General features: G+C 68.9%; 1 protein-coding gene across 2 annotated transcripts; it reads right to left on the bottom strand.

Moving 5' to 3' along the window:
• Positions 1-3,702: 3,702 nt before the first annotated feature.
• Positions 3,703-11,844, bottom strand: TRABD (TraB domain containing). Of its 2 annotated transcripts, XM_068970710.1 has the most exons (12): positions 11,828-11,844; positions 8,721-8,913; positions 8,268-8,376; positions 7,113-7,179; positions 6,835-6,913; positions 6,459-6,625; positions 6,153-6,293; positions 5,641-5,751; positions 5,408-5,595; positions 5,048-5,220; positions 4,860-4,971; positions 3,703-4,776 (listed from the first exon to the last, which is right to left on the bottom strand). In XM_068970710.1, exons 3-12 carry the CDS (start codon positions 8,357-8,359, stop codon positions 4,599-4,601), a joined length of 1,308 nt encoding a protein of 435 aa, XP_068826811.1. In that variant the 5' UTR covers positions 8,360-8,376; positions 8,721-8,913; positions 11,828-11,844; the 3' UTR covers positions 3,703-4,598. The 2 variants fall into 2 exon arrangements, with proteins under 2 accessions (XP_068826811.1, XP_068826810.1); XM_068970709.1 differs by lacking the exon at positions 11,828-11,844 and having other exon boundaries at positions 5,408-5,547; positions 8,721-8,737.
• Positions 11,845-14,797: the final 2,953 nt, after the last annotated feature.

Genomic DNA, 14,797 nt, shown 5'->3' with positions numbered 1-14,797 from the left:
GGCTCTGACTGGTCGCGCCGTCCGCCCGCCTCCTTCCCAGGTCCTGCCTGGGGGACCGCGAGGTCCCAGCCGGACCCGGGGGGAGCGCGCGGCGGGGACTGCCCCGCGCCACAGCGGCTGGTCATGGAGGTCCGCCCTGGGGGGCTCCGGCCCGTCCGGACTGAGCACTCCGGGCCGGTGACCATGACGAGTGACGGCCCCAGGGGACCCTCGGGGTGCCCCCCAGTTCTGCATGAAGCAGGACTAGCTTTGTTGGGGTCTGGCCCTTGACTGTCCTTTGCCCAGCGCGCACGGGAAAGGTGGGAAAGACAGCGGCGCTGGTCCAGATCTGGCCGGAAGTCAGGGGTCAGGTTCGGGCCAGGAAGGCCCCGGGGTGAAGCCGAAGCCGGGGGCGCGGCCGCTTCCTCCTCTGGCGGGCCGGCGCCTCTCCTCCTCCTGCCGGTCGCCTCCCCTCCCGCTGCCCTCCGCCGGCCGGGAGCCGGCGCCCCGCTGTCCCGCTGCCCCTCCGCCCTCCGCCCCTCCGCTTGCCTGTTCAGCCTCCCTCGGGTCACCCCATGCTTTTCCTTGAGCTTCTCTCTGAAATAAGCAGGCTCTTACTCTCTCCCACGCTCTGGGAGGCCAGCAGCTGTGCTGATACGGGCTGCAGTTTCCCCAGAAACACCCCCCCCCCTCCCCCCCGGCCCCTGGACGCCCAGGAGGCTGGGGCTAGCGCGGGGTGGGGAAGGCCAAGCCTGGCCTCGAAGGGCCCGCCCTAGGTGAGGAGTTGGGGTCAGTGTGCAGTGTGACTCCGGAGTCCAGTTCAGAAGAGCCTTGCCTGGAGAGGGTGGTCCTCGGAGGGGTTCCAAAGCACCCCCCCCGACCCGAGCCCAGAGCAAAACCTGAGACCTGGACAAACTCCAGAGCGCCCTCCTGTCTGGGCTGCTCTGTCCAGAAGCCCGGATCCACATCTGACATGGGGGGCGGCCCGGAACTGCCTCCTGGGTTCACTGCACAGTTCCTAGACCTCGTGTGACCCCCCGCTCTGCCCTGCCGGTTCCACTCCATCCAGCTTTGGTCCCCCTCCCTGAGAGAAGCAAGGATGCTACGGTCTGCCTGGATGTCGGGGACAACGCGGTGAGGGTCTCACGGCTGCTTGGCGCCCAGAGCTGCCTCCTACAGCCCGACAGCTTCCCTTCCCCCTGGGCCCACCTGGGGTCTTCTCACCTGGCCTGCGGGCAGAGTCCTCTGTGCCCAGCCTCCTTCCTAACTGCCTGAGAGACCAGCCTGAGCTCCCCCTCTTCCTGGCCCGCCTCCTGCCCCCGCCCTCGGCCCTGCCCTGCCCACACTCTGGGACCTGGTGGGCCTGGGTTTTGAGAGCCTGTGGGTGCCAGGCTCTGTGTCCTGCTGGCCGCGCACAGCAGAGGGAACATCGGGTTGGTTCCAGTGGTCCCAGCAGGTCAACTCGGGAGCGGCAGTGGCTCTCCCCGCCCTGCAGCCTTGACTCTGCCTGCCCGTTTGGCCGCCCGGCCTCTGGACCGTCCTAGTCCGTCTTGTACAGGTGGGTCCACGCGGCCCTGCTGTGTGGGGCTGAACAGGCCCCTTTCTGGCCTCTCTCTGTGGAAACTCAGCTGACAGGCAGGTGCGCTGAGTGAGGCCGGGCCCTCCTAGGCCTGTGGGCCTGGGTGCACACGCACAGCCCCCCCGTTGTTGGTGCCCCTGTGTGGCCCTGACTGCACCCCCATTATGGACCCTGGCCCCCTGGGCCCCCAGACCCCTGGGAGCACCGTCCTTTACCAGAGCACACAGGCTGGCAGCGGTAGGCCGAGAAGATGGGTCTCTGGGGCCTCAGCCTTCTCCCCAGCCCCCAGCCTGGAAAGCATGTCAGCAAAACGGGGTGCTTGTGGGCAGGGGGGTATCAGCAGAGCCCCCAGCCCCCCAGGCACTCACCTGCGGCCAAGGACAGGCTAAGGGGCGGCCAGTAAAACTGGTCCAGGAGGTCCACACGGTCATCGCAGCAGGCCTGCAGCATGTGGCTGTCTGTGTCCGGCAGGTCCGCTGGCAGCGTGGTGAGCAAGCTGGGCTGGGAGGCCAGGCCCCCCGAGTGCTCCGGCCCCAGCCAGGGGTCACCCGTGGGGGGCCCCCAGGCTCAGGGGTCACCCGTGGGGGGCCCCCAGGCTCAGGGGTCACCCGTGGGGGGCCCCCAGGCTCAGGGGTCACCCGTGGGGGGGCCCAGGCTTAGGGGTCACCCGTGGGGGGCCCCAGGCTCAGGCCTGCCGCGCTGGCCACCCCTGGCCTGTGTTCTCCGACGAGGTCATGGGACCCAGTCTCTAGTTCTGCCGGCGCCTCTCAGAGTCCAGCGCCCCCTGCCCCCGAGTCACCACTGGCCGTGCCCCCCTCGCAGAGGAGCCGAGTCGGGGCAGGGAGGCCAGCACCTCCTGTGTGAATGCCTGGGTGGACGCACAGGCCCCTCTCCCGGGGTCTGGTCAGTCCACTCTCCTCCAAGTACTTGTCATATATTTGAAAGATGAAACCTTGTTGCTTTTCTGCTTGTCAATGTAATACAGACTTGCATTGGATACATTAAAATTCCCAGGGTGAAGATTCAAAGTAGCTCTCCAGGCCTCCGCTTGGCTTATTTTATACCTAACTCGTGTCTGGTGTTGTGGTTCCTCCTGGCCTTTGGGCCCCAGAAGCTGACACCTGAGCATGGTCTCTGGGCAGGGGGGGCCTGGCCTTGGCCTTCCCTCCCAACCTCCGACGCTGACATCTCGTCCTCACCAGCGTGACACACAAACTGTCTCTACACCCTCAGGCTGCCGGCTGCACCCTGGAAGGGGGCGCAGGCTCCCTAGCAGGCTGACACACATGCCACAGGGATCTGAGAGCGGCCCCTCCCCGGGAGACGCGGCCAGGAGGGCTCAGAGCTCTCGGGGGACCAGGGTCCGAGAAGGGCCTGCAGGTGACCCGGCAGGTGACCCAGCAGGTAACTCACGACCTGGTCACTGTTCCTTCACCCTCAGGCCTCCTCCTCCTCTGGAAGAGGCTGCCTCCGCCCTGGATTCCTCCCACTGCCGTTCCACTGCCCCGGTGGGTCCCACCCAGCCCTCACCGCCTGCCTTGGCTTTCCTGCCCAGCTGTCCCCCAACTTGGGGCTGGAGGGACCCCGCAGGGTCCTCATGGGCAGCAAGAGGCCTGCAGGATGCAGACTGGTGGGATGAAGGGTCAGAGTCCACTTGGTCCCTCCTGCTCCCCACTCTGGGCCAGGCCTTGAGGGTCCCAGCCCCATTGCCTGCACCAGTGGAGAGACCTCTGGCAGGGGGAGGCCCAGTAGCCCTGGGGGCCCCCGGCTCACTGTGCCCTCCGGCCACTCTTACCGGCCTTCGACACTGCCCCTCTGAGCTGGCCTGGGGCAGAAGCGCCCCGTCATGTAGCTGAGCACGTGTTCCCGGGGGAAGGCTCCTCTCTGCTCTGGGCTTCCTGGGCAGATCTGAGCTGCAGGTCCCGGCCCACCTCCTCCTAGATGGGCTGGGCTGGGCGGCACTGCAGGGTGTGCCGCAGGGTCAGGGCAGGGCCCCATGGCAGTGCGGAGGGGGCGGTTGGGAGCCACCAGCACGCTGGTGCCTCCCCGACCCACCTGTCACTGGCGCCCCCTTCCCACACATTTCACAAGACGGCTTCCAAAATTAGATTTTATTTCAGTTTCTAAGAGACGGGTATAGGAGCATGTGAGTGACAACAACCTGGTCCAGCCCGTGGTGTGGACTTCACCTCATCTGGACACTGAGTCGACACACACACAATCAGACGTGGCCGTGGGCCCCAGACGCTACGCAGGAGACACGCAGACAGGCGGCGACGAGGCAAGTGCTGTGTGGGGCCCGACTGGGCCCAACTGGGTCCCGTGCAAGGCGGACGCCCTGCTGGCAGCCACCATCTGTCCAGAGGGCAAAGGGCGACCCCAGGTCCCTCCGCCAGCCGTACAGGAAGCAAGGTCAGCCACCAAGAGGGTGGAGTCCTGGGCCCAGGACCCCAGCAGCTGGAGGCAGGCACGGGGCTGGCCTGGCTGCCCACATGCTCATCTTCCCAGGACTGAGACTCAAGAAAAAGACGTTCTCTGTCCCAACCAGGTTTAAGGCTAGTATTTCCTGACATTTGCTTCAGTTTAAGTTAAAATTACCTGAGTAAAAAAGTTTCAGACATTTTTAAAAGCCCCAAACACACATTCTCTGCAGGCAGAGCTGCTGCTGGCGCTTCCTGGGGGCCTGAGCCTAGCGGAGTCGCTCCCAGGGGACACCCCAAGGCTGCACGGCCCAGCCCGCCCTGGGAGCGGCCTAACCCCCGTGAGACACCCCCGCCGCCCGCCTCGGAGAGAAGGCACGGAGAGGAAGGGGCTGGTTGGACTCCCGAGCCCCGTCCCCGCCCCGGCTAGTCCTGCCCGTGAGCCTCCTAACAGCCCACGGGGGCGGGGCGGGGCAGGGCGGAGGGGCTGCGGGTAGGCCGGAGCTCAGACAGTGAACCGATTCTTTTATTTGGGCGGGCTGGGGGCGGGCGGGCGAGGCTGGGCCGGAACCCCGGCGGGGGGGCCCCTCCGCAAGGACGCGCCGGCTCCGTCTGTCCTGCTACTTGTGCGGCCAGGCGTCGGAGAGCCTCTGCAGGCAGTGCCGGGCGGCGGGCAGGGCCAGGAGCAGGCTGGCGGCGCGGCGCCCTGTCCAGTAGAGGCCGTAGCCCAGGAGGCCCAGGAAGGCGGCCTTCACGGCCAGGCGGGACACTCTGCCCGAGGCGGACGGCGGGGGCACGCTGGGGAGGGAGGGCGGGCTGGGCAGGCTGGGGGGGGCGGTCCCAGCCCCCAGCCCGGCTCTGTGGGGGGGCGCAGCACTCACGTCATGATCTCCTGGATGTTGAGGTCGGTGGTCCAGTTCTTCTCGATGCCGGGGACGTGGCCCATGCCCACGACGCCCACCACCACGGAGGGGACGCACTTCCTGGGCTCGGCTGGGGTGAGAGGCGCGTGAGCACCCGAGCACCCCCGCCCCCCACGGGGCCCCGCGCCTGCGGGCCCTGTGCTCACCGTCGGAGGCGCGCGGCAGCTCCAGGCGGCGGGCGGCCTGGCGCAGCATGTAGGTCAGGTAGACGTCGCGCTCGGACACGATGGCGCGGTGCAGGTCGGGGAACTCGCCCACCATCTCCGCCATCATCTGCTCCAGCAAGTCCTTCTGCTTGCAGCGCTCCACGTCGTCCTTGCTGGGGGGGAGGCGGCCGGCGCTGGGCGGCAGGCCCAGGGCGGGGATCCCCCCACACCGGGACGCCCAGGGACTCGGGGAGCAGGCCTCACGGCGGGGCGGGCCGGGCCAGCCTCACAGGGGCGGTCACTGTGGGCCACACCCGGCTGCTGGCCGCGTCCCCAGCTGGGAGGGCCGAGCAGACCTACCTGATGGGGTCCGACAGGAAGCACAGGCCCCAGGCCAACTTGACCTTTTGCCAGAGGGAGAGGGCGGCGATGGCCCGCTTGAAGGTGACGGGGATGGGCCGGTCGCCCAGGTGGAACTTGCAGAACGGAACCCTGCTGGCCTGGGTGGAGGCGGGATGGTGCGGTGTCGGTGGGGGACCCCGGGGCGGCTCCCGAGCCCCAGAGCCCCAGCCCCAGGTCGTGCCCGGGCCCACCTCCTTGAAGGCCTCCCTGAACTCGCCGCCGGGGGCCACGCCCAGCTGCTCGGTGATGTGGGCGGACACCTTCAGCAGCAGCATCTGCATCAGCCCCGAGGCAACGCCGTTCTGCGGGTGCGGGTGCGCGTGCGCGTCAGCCGGGCGGAGCCTGGCGCTGGGGCTGGGCGGGGCTGGCCTCGCGCAGGCCGCCAGGGGGCGTGTCTACCACGCAGGCTCAGGCCGCGGCAGACCCGCGGCCCCACGGAGCCCCCTGCCCTCGGCCCTCCGCCCCAGACACAAGTCCCCTGCCCACACCTCCCTTGGTGCTGTGTCCCTGGGGAGGGACACGCAGTGGGGGTCTCGGCTTCGGGGTCCAGGACACACTGAAGCCCCCTCCCCACCCAAATGCCCTGCCAGCGCCCCGGGCTTCCCCGGGGCCGGAGCAGCTCCCGCCTCGGGGCTGGAGGCCAGCCGGCTATCCTCCGGCCCCTCGGGCAGAGCCCCGGGCCCGGCCCGCCCGGCGGCCGCACCTGCCTGACGGCCTGCTGCAGCTTCTCCAGGCTGATCTCCTTGGCCTCGCGCAGCAGCGTGCGCTCGTCCATCTTCAGCATGGACACGCGGTACTGGCACAGCTCCACCACCACCACGTCAGGCTGCACCTCCCGGATGGTCTGCCGCGGACACGCCGGCTCAGGGGCCAGCCCGCCCCAGAGCCCCGCCCCGGACGCGCCCGCCCCGCAGCGACCCCACCCCCGGCTCGGCCGCTGCGCACACAGCTCAGCACATGAAGCCCAGCAAGGGAAAGGGCGGCAGGTCTGCCTGCCCTGCGGCCTCACCTTCACCACGTCCCGCTTGCTGTCGTCGCTGAAGTGGGCCGTGCCCACCACGTACACCCGGCTCCCGTCCTCGGCCACCAGCTCAGTCACCGTGCGCGGCAGATTGGGCCGCTCTCGCCGCCTCTTCAGCTTCATCTCCAGCAGCAGGTTGAACGCGTCCACGTCGGCTGCGGGACAGCGAGGCCCAGCTCAGGTTCGCCCGCCCACATGGGGGTCCCTCCCAGTCTCGAGCTGCTGGTCCTCACCCACCAGGATGAGCGTTGGGGTAGGAGCCCCAGGCTGCCGAGGGGCCCAGGAGAGGCTGCGACTCTGAAGCCCCCAGCCCACCAAGACCTTGCCCAAGCCCCACCCCACAGGGACCCTGGGGAGCACGCACACAGGTTCTGGGGGTCTCCGGGGAGCACCCTGGGCACTGCCTCTGAGGCCCCTGAAGTCACGACGGGCTCTGTGTCGGCCTGCGGAGGGAGGAAGCGCTGAGGTTGTGCTGCCCCCGGGCTGTGGGACCGCAGGCCATGTGCCCCCAACATGCTCCCAGTGGCGCCTGGCGCGGCCTTCAGCTGGCCAGCAACACAGTGGGAAAACTGGTGAGGTGCCTCTGGGCACAGGAGCTGGCGTGACCCCGGGAGCCCCCGCACCCGCCACCGGGCCTCTGACCTCGCGGGGCGGCTGCTCCTCCGGCTCCTCCATGGCTGGCAGCGGCTCTGGCACCGACGCGTGAAGCCTGAGGAAACAGGGGCCGTGTCCTCACCTGGGGCCCAGGGCTGGGCACGGGGCTCAGTGTGCCAGGGGCTCCGGCATCTGGAACGACCTGTGGGCAGGCCCTGGGCCCTGGGCATGGAGTGGGGATGCCAGGGCAGCGAGCCTGGAGTTGCCCACAGGGGGGACACACCCGCTCCGCTTCCCCAGCAGGGGCACACCCCATGGGGGAGTTGGCTAGACCTGGGTGCTTCCGTTTTGACTTAGGAACAAAAACACAATTTATAACATTCCCTAAAAGAGTGACACCAAGCGGCGGGAGAGAGTCTGTGTTGAGCTGGCGCGGGAGGCCACGTGGCCACAGCCCTGCTCTCACGGGCGGTGACGCACGCGTCCCAGCAGCGCTGGCACGGGTGTGAGCCTCACACGGGTGTGAGCACAGACGCAGGAGGAATCCAGCATCCTTCTAAGAAGCTGACTGAGAAACCAAGTCCCCCGGGTCATCCATGAGCCTCTGCACTGCTCCTACCAGAGGGCAGCTGGGGGCTGGAGCCCAGGGAGGCTGTTCTCACCTGAGGACACCAGGGGTCGGGGCGGTGGGGATGTCGGGGCAGGGTGGGGCACTGGGGGCAGGTGGGGGTGTTGGGGGTCAGGAATGGGGTGGGTGGGGTGTCAGGGGGCAGGGTGGGGGCATCAGGGGGCAGGGTGGGGCATCAGGGGACAGGGTGGGGGTGTTGGGGGTCAGGAATGGGGTGGGTGGGGTGTCAGGGGACAGGGTGGGGGCATCAGGGGGCAGGGTGGGGTTGTCAGGGCAGGGTGGGGGTGTCAGGGGACAGGGTGGGGGTCAGGGTGGGGGTGCTGGGGGGTCAGGGACGGGGTGGGGGTTCAGGGGCTGGAGCGTGGCCTTCTGTCCCTCCTCACTGAGGACAGAAGCAGTGCCTGGCGCACAGCCGTCACCTGGGCCTCCCCAGGTGCCGCTGGGAACAAATCAGAAACTGAGAGAGCCTCGGTTCCAGCTGAGTTTAGAGCTGGGGTCCTGCAGGGCACCCCCAGGCTGAGCCCACTGGAGGGTCTGACAGGTGGCGGGACCGCCACACAAGGAGCAGCTCGGACCTGGTTTTGGTGCTGTTGTGGGCTCTCGCGTCTGTGCGGCCACACGTGAACCGCAGGGTGTGCCTGGGAGGTCCACACAGGCAGCAGGACATGCCCAAGGCCCTGTCAGCTTGTTTCACAACAAAGAGAAAACAGAGATGATGGAATAAACACGACACGAGATCCAGTTCCTCCCCCTCGTGCACCAGGCCCAACTCTCATCTGGGCTCCGCTCCCAGCCCCGCTCGGAGAGCCAGCGTCCCGGCCGGGGGCTCCTGGGAATGAAGTCAGGGGAAGGGTCCCGAGAGGGATGGACAGGCCCCGACTGAGGAGCGGCAGGCAGAGCCGGGGGCCTCTGTGGGGGGTGGGAGGCCAGCGTGGGGTCTGAGCGGGCCGGGCCCCAGCGCCCCCCACCCGGAGCAGCTGCTGCGCTGGGGCGCCTGGTCCCCATGGAGGGCGGCGCACTGGCCTCACCAGCCCCAGGGCCGCCTCCTTCCCACTTCACAGACCAAAGGCCCGACAGGAACAGAAACAGGAAGCTGCGTCCGCGGGCGCCCGGCTTGGCCCGCCCTCCTCTCAGGTTCCTGAGCTGGCGCAGGAGAGCCCATGGGTCCCCTTCACACGAGGTGCCAGAGCAGCAGAGAAGCTTCTTCAGGAAACGTCCCTGCTGTCCCGGGAAGCTTGTGTGACAGCCGGCGGGAAGCAGGCCAGCGAGCCTCAGTCTCCCTCCCCCGGGCCTGGGGGCCACAGTCTGATCGGCCTCCCAGACCCACCCTCTGTCCCTGGGGGCAGACGGGCCGTGAGCCCCCAGACAGCTGGGCCACGACCACAGCACCCGGACCCAGGACCCGGGGGTGCCCCCGGGCGGGTGCCTGGCCTGGGAGGGAGCAGGCGGAAAGAGCCAGGAGCCCGTGATTCCGAGAGCATCTCTGCTTCTCTCACTTCACAGTGTCCGGTTTCCTGGAACCTCAGTCAGGGCCCCCGGTGGACCCCTCCAGAACCAGTTCAGAGGGTCATCGACCCTCCTCCCACCACCACGCACCCTCAGATCTTTACAGCCGGGACCGACCACTTGGCTGCCTAGAGCGGAGCAAGGGCCCAGGCTCCACCTCCTCACACCGCAGGTGCGTTTCTGGATCTCTGGAAGACAGGTCCTGGCAGCCCATCCCAGCAGACCTCAGGCTCCGTGCCCAGGAGACCCCAGGCTCTATGCCCAGCCCCAGGGAGCCCGCGCCAGGCTTGCGCCCAGCAACCCTGACACCAACGCAGAGCCCTTGGGGAGCCGGCGCAAAGCAGACCTTTCTGCCTGATCCAGGGACTTTCCCCGCACCCCAACAGCTGTCACTGCTGAGCTGGACTCAGGGAGCACGGCCTGGGGAGGCCTCCTGAGCTGGGTGGCCCGAGGCCGGTCCTCTGGCAAACAGGCAGCTGGGCTGTCAGCAACAGCGCGGCGGGGGACGTCCGCAGGGCTGGCCGCTCTCAGACCACCACCTGGCACAGCGTGGCCAGACGCTTAACTCTGGCCTCCAGGGCCGCGGTGGTTCGAGCAGCCACCCAGCCGTCCCACGATGGGGACACGATGTGCCGCACTCAGATGGCACGTCGGCGTCCTTCCCTGGGGCAGGACGACCAGCTGCCCGACTTCAGGAGGCGCCTCCGCAGAAGGGGCGTGGCCGTGATCTGGCTCCACCCACACACTTCCGGGGAAACAGACTCCAAATGCCAGGCAGCCCCCCTGACCCCCAAGAGGACCCAACTTGCCGGGTTGACCAGAGATCGCACCGGCTCACAGGCAGGGAGAGCCCCGCCTGCATTGGGGACCGCCAGGGAACATGTCGGGTGCTCTTGATGGACGCGGTGTTAGCGCAGCAAACAGCCTGCTGAGTGCCGCGCACAGCACAGACCAAGGACAGCAGGCTGCGCCGGCTGCGAGGCAGGCCACGGGCCGCCGTCTCCTCTCCAGGGTCCCACTGATATGGACTGGGCTGTGGCCCCTCTAATTCATATTTTGAAGCCCTGAGCCCAATGGGATGAAATTAGGAGGCAGGGGCTCCAGGAGATGACTCGGATGAGGTAGGGTCACAAGGCTGGGCCCCAGGATAGCGCTAGAGCCTTCCTGGGATGAGCCCCGGGAGGGCTGGTCTGGGAGGGTATGGCGAGAAGGCAGCTGTCTGGGGCCAGGAAGAGCTCCTCCCAGCAACCAAGGCAGCCAGCACCTTGGTCTTGAATTTTGTCCCCAGGACTGTGAGGAAACTGTCCCTTCAGCCCCAATGGTGGTGTTCTGTAACGATCACACTCAGTCATTCCCTCCCATCTGCCTCTAAAAATCAGGAAGCCAGAAACGCCTCCCAGACCCCAGCCTGGCATCCCCTTGCTGGCCAAGAGCTGACCAGCGCCAGATGGAGTTTCCGGAAAAACCAGCTCCCCATCAGCCCGCTAGGCCTGCCTGCTCAGAAGGTTGGGGATCCCAAACTGGACAGACAACAGGCTGCAGAGGAGAACGACTGAGTGGGAAGCAGCAGAGTGCGGCCTGAAGCCACACGCCTACACCCCCACTTCTGAAGCCACCGGAAACGCCCCTGGGTCTGGCAGGCCGTTTCACGGAGCTGTGGCAAAGGTCAGGATATGGGTAAAGGGTCAAGTCACACCTGAGCTGGAGGCCTAGCACACCTGGCCAACCCTCCTGGAACCTGGACTCTGCCCAGTGGGGTCCCCATGCTGACCTCCATGGGGGCACGGGGTGGAAGGGGGGGCCTTCCTGCCCACCACGCTGGGCCCTCTCCTGGCGGTTTTGCCCGAGGCCTGACACCGCAGCATCACCGCCATCCTGCAAGGCTGCCCAGTGGCGCCAAGGTCAGGGGGCTCCCTCCCAGTCACACAACAAGGGGGCGGGCACGACAGCCAGGGAGAGCCCGGAGACAGTGCCTCCTTCACGGGGGCGCCGCGAGCCGGTGGCCTTACACCCTCCTCTCCAGGGAACCCCGAAAGCCCAGAGGACGTCAGCTGGAGGCCACCCATCTCTGGATGCGGTGGTCCTGACACCCGAAGTCCGCCGAGGACTTCCTTGCTGCTCTCCATGAGCCTGGGTTTTCTTTCTCGGGACAGTTTTCACAGAGACGCATGTGAGAACTTTGCGGCACGTAAGTTACATCTCAATAAAGCTGCTCCCAGAATCGAGGCGAGTAGAGCGCGCCGGGCCTCGGAGTCTGGGCTCTGGGGCTCCATATGGCAGCCCCGACTCCTCGGCCTGAAGGGCAGAGGCCGCCGGCGCCGCGAAGGCCCCAGGGCCCCCTCCGAGGCCGCGCCGCCGCCCCTGCGGAGCCGGGCCGCCCGCTCGGACCGCCGCGGACCCCGGCCCCGACCCCGACCCCGACCCGGCCCGGTCCCCGCCCCCGGCCCGCAGCGCCCGAGCGCCCTCGCCGTCGCCCTCAGCACCGCGCGCCCCGCGGAGGCCGGCGCTGACCCTCCGGCCCGGGGCCGCGCGCCGCGGGCTGACCGGCCCGGCCTGGACCGCCCCCGCCGCCGCCCCCGCCCCGCGCGCCCCGCGCGCCCCCCGCCCGGGACCGAGCCGCGCGGCGTACCGGGCTGGGCGGCGCTCCTCAGCCGGCCTCCATGCGGCGCGGCGCCCACCGGACGGGGCGGGCCGGAGCTGCGGGGCGGGGCGGCCAGACGGGCCGCGGCCGGGCCGGGGCGGGGCGGCGGCGGCGCGCGGTTTGCCGGGAAGCGTAGTCCGACGCGCCGTCTGCCTGCGCTTGCAGCGGGCCTGACCCGCGCCTGCGAACTACAGTTCTCAGGGGGTTGCGCGCGACTGGGCGAGGACTTCACTTCCCAGGAGGCCGCGCGCGAAGAAGTACCACCCGACCCCTCCTCCCGAGCCAAGCTCCGAGGGCTAAGCGGCGGCTCAGGACGTGGGTTCGAGTCCCAGGCCTGCCGCCGTAGTGGGGAGGCCTTGTGAAGCGCCCCAAAATTCTTTGGCCGCAGCTCCCTGTCAGTAAAAGGGAGTGGATGTTCGTGCGGCCTGCTATAATGCAGAACCATCAATGCAACGCTAGGGGCAGAGTGCAGACCGCAGATCGCGCCCGTGCGGGTGCCTGGGCGCCCTCTCGGCCTGGCGGGTGGGTTCTGGGGAGGTGCGGGCGGGGGCAGGGCGGACGGGGTTGGGGGCGCGCAGCCGGACGGGGAGCCCAGAGTGAGGCCGGCCCCATCCGCCTTGCCTGGTCTGCTCCAGGAGGGGGGTACGCCCCGCCCTGGCGCCCCTGCGGGTCCCGGGCTCCCCCGTTCTGAGTTGAGACGCCCCGTCTAGCCTTGAGCAGGGTGGGCTCCTGGCCGGCAGGCTGAGCTGTCAGGAGCGGCTCCGGGCTGACCCTTACCTTGCAGGCTCCTGGCCCACAGCCCAGGCCCAGCCTCTCTGTCCGGTTGGCAGGGCACAGTTGGCTCCGCCCGCCCAGCCGCCTTGGCCCCCCACACAGCAGAGCTGGAGCGCTGCCCTTCACTCCAGGCCTTCGCCGCTGGAGAGCCGGCCTGGCTGAGACGGCCCTGCTGGGCTGGTGTGACGGATGCGGGCCCGGGCTCCCGTTCTGGCTGTCCTGGGTGCGATCCGAGGTTCTCCTGATGCCCCTCCTCCTGGGAGAGGGAGGGCGCCCCCAACTGCCCTGCCCAGGACTGGAGGGGAAGAGCAAGGAGGCAGTTGTGGACCGTGTGTCCTGGACCGCGTGTCATGGGCCGACGGCTCCCGTGGGGGGCCCTCTGCCCGCTCCCCCGAGGTGCACCCCCGGCCCCGAAGGGGGAGGTCGGCCTCAGTGGGACTCTGACTCCCTCTGTTCCCCAGCCAACCAGGGCAACCGGCCAGTTCACACCCCCAGGCCTTGGAGGAGCCTGGGCCCGAACCGTCCTGCCGGCCTTGGCTCAGGGACGGGGCTGGAGAGAGCAGTCCTGCCAAAGACACGGCCCAGGGCTCAGAGGCCGGGGCGCCCCGCCCTGCCTTGCCCCCTGTGCACAGTGTGTGAGCACGCCCGCGGGGGCTGGCACGCCTCTGCTCTGAGCGAGGCCCTGCCTGGGCGCGAGCAGGCGGAGAGCAGGCTGCCCTCCAGCCCTCAGGGGTGGGTGGGTCCTGATGTCAGGGTGGCTTGGGTTCCCGGGTGGGCACAGCTGGTCTCCCGGGGAGGGAGCACCTTGGCCCTGGTGCTGGGGTCACCATCACCACAGAGCTGCGTGGGCTGTGGGACTGGCCCAGCCTGCGTGGGTCCTGGGTCTCTTCCCCGGAAGCGTGGAGATGGTGCCAGCCTGAGGGGCAGGGGCCGCGTGCCCTGGGGCGCTGGGTGGGGGAGAGCAGCTGGTACAGGTAGTGCTCTCTGGGGCAGGGCTGGGAGCCCTGCTGCTTGCCGTCCGGGGCCGTGCTGACCCTAGAGAAGCCGGCCCTCCCAGAGCTGGCCAGTTCCTAGAGGCGGCAAACAGCTTCCCAGGCCAGGAGGATGCCTGGGGCATGGCTCCCTGTCCTTCTCGGCCTTGTGTGTGTCCTGCTGCCGCCCTCGGTGTCCCCCAGGCTGGGCACCCAGCAGCCAGGGGCAGCCCCCTGCCCAAGCCCCCAGAGCACTCACGCGGCCCGTCCTGAGCCTGCTCACCCTGCCTCACATGTGCCATCCCCGTGGAGACCCCAGGACCCACACGTCCCCCCGCCTGGTTCCTGCCTAGGCCTGGGGCCCTCCGCTCGGGAGCTGTCTGCGCAGTGGCGGCCTCCCCTGATCTCGGGCCTCACCGTCCCCGAGTGATGATGGAAACCCACTAGGATGCCACCCCTGGCAACAGATCACCCGCAGTGCGCGCAGGAGGGCCGCTCCAGAGAGGGCCTGCCCGGGGTCTTCCTGTCGGCCCTCCACACGGTACAGCAGGTGGTCCCACTCTAATCCCTGCTGAGCCCCCTCATGATTGTAGCCCCGGGGCTCCTGGCCCAGCTGCCCCAGCCACCTGCCTTCAGACCCCCAGGGTCTCCTGCCAGGGCCTGGGAGGCTCGTGACTCCTTGGTGCATGCGTGGGACCGGCCGCACCCCCACCTGCATTCCGAAAGCCCCCTGCCCCGAGTCCCCGCAACACGGGCGCCTCCTCCAGGAAGCCCTCCTGAGTGCCGCCAGCCCTCGCTGTTGCCTCGGGGGGGCCTGGCAGCCCTGCCCTCAGGCATCCACTGGGGGGCGGCTTCCCTGGGGACCACTCTGTCTCCACCGAGCTGGGGACTCACCCGGGCCGGCTCAGCTGTGGCGGGGCCCCCGGAGGGCAGCGGGCGTCTCCCGGTGCCCTGCCCCCACCCCCACCCCCCACACCCCCACCCCGAGCAGGGAGTCGGAGTCCCAGCGGGAGCACAGGCCTCTGGCGGGACGGAGCACTCAGACTCAGGGGTATCAGAATAATCTTTATTGATATGCTGGGTACCTTGTTAACACTGTCACGATGTCACCGTGGCTGAGGTAACAGGGAGCCCCGCCCACGCCAGCCCGCGGCTCCCACAGACCGCCGGGGTCCCTTGGGCGGGGGCCGGGGGGGGGGAGTGGGGGGCTGGT

This window comes from Capricornis sumatraensis, chromosome 4 (assembly GCF_032405125.1).
Source record: "Capricornis sumatraensis isolate serow.1 chromosome 4, serow.2, whole genome shotgun sequence".
In the NCBI taxonomy this organism is placed as follows: domain Eukaryota; kingdom Metazoa; phylum Chordata; class Mammalia; order Artiodactyla; family Bovidae; genus Capricornis; species Capricornis sumatraensis.
This window is presented reverse-complemented; position numbering and strand designations above follow the sequence as displayed.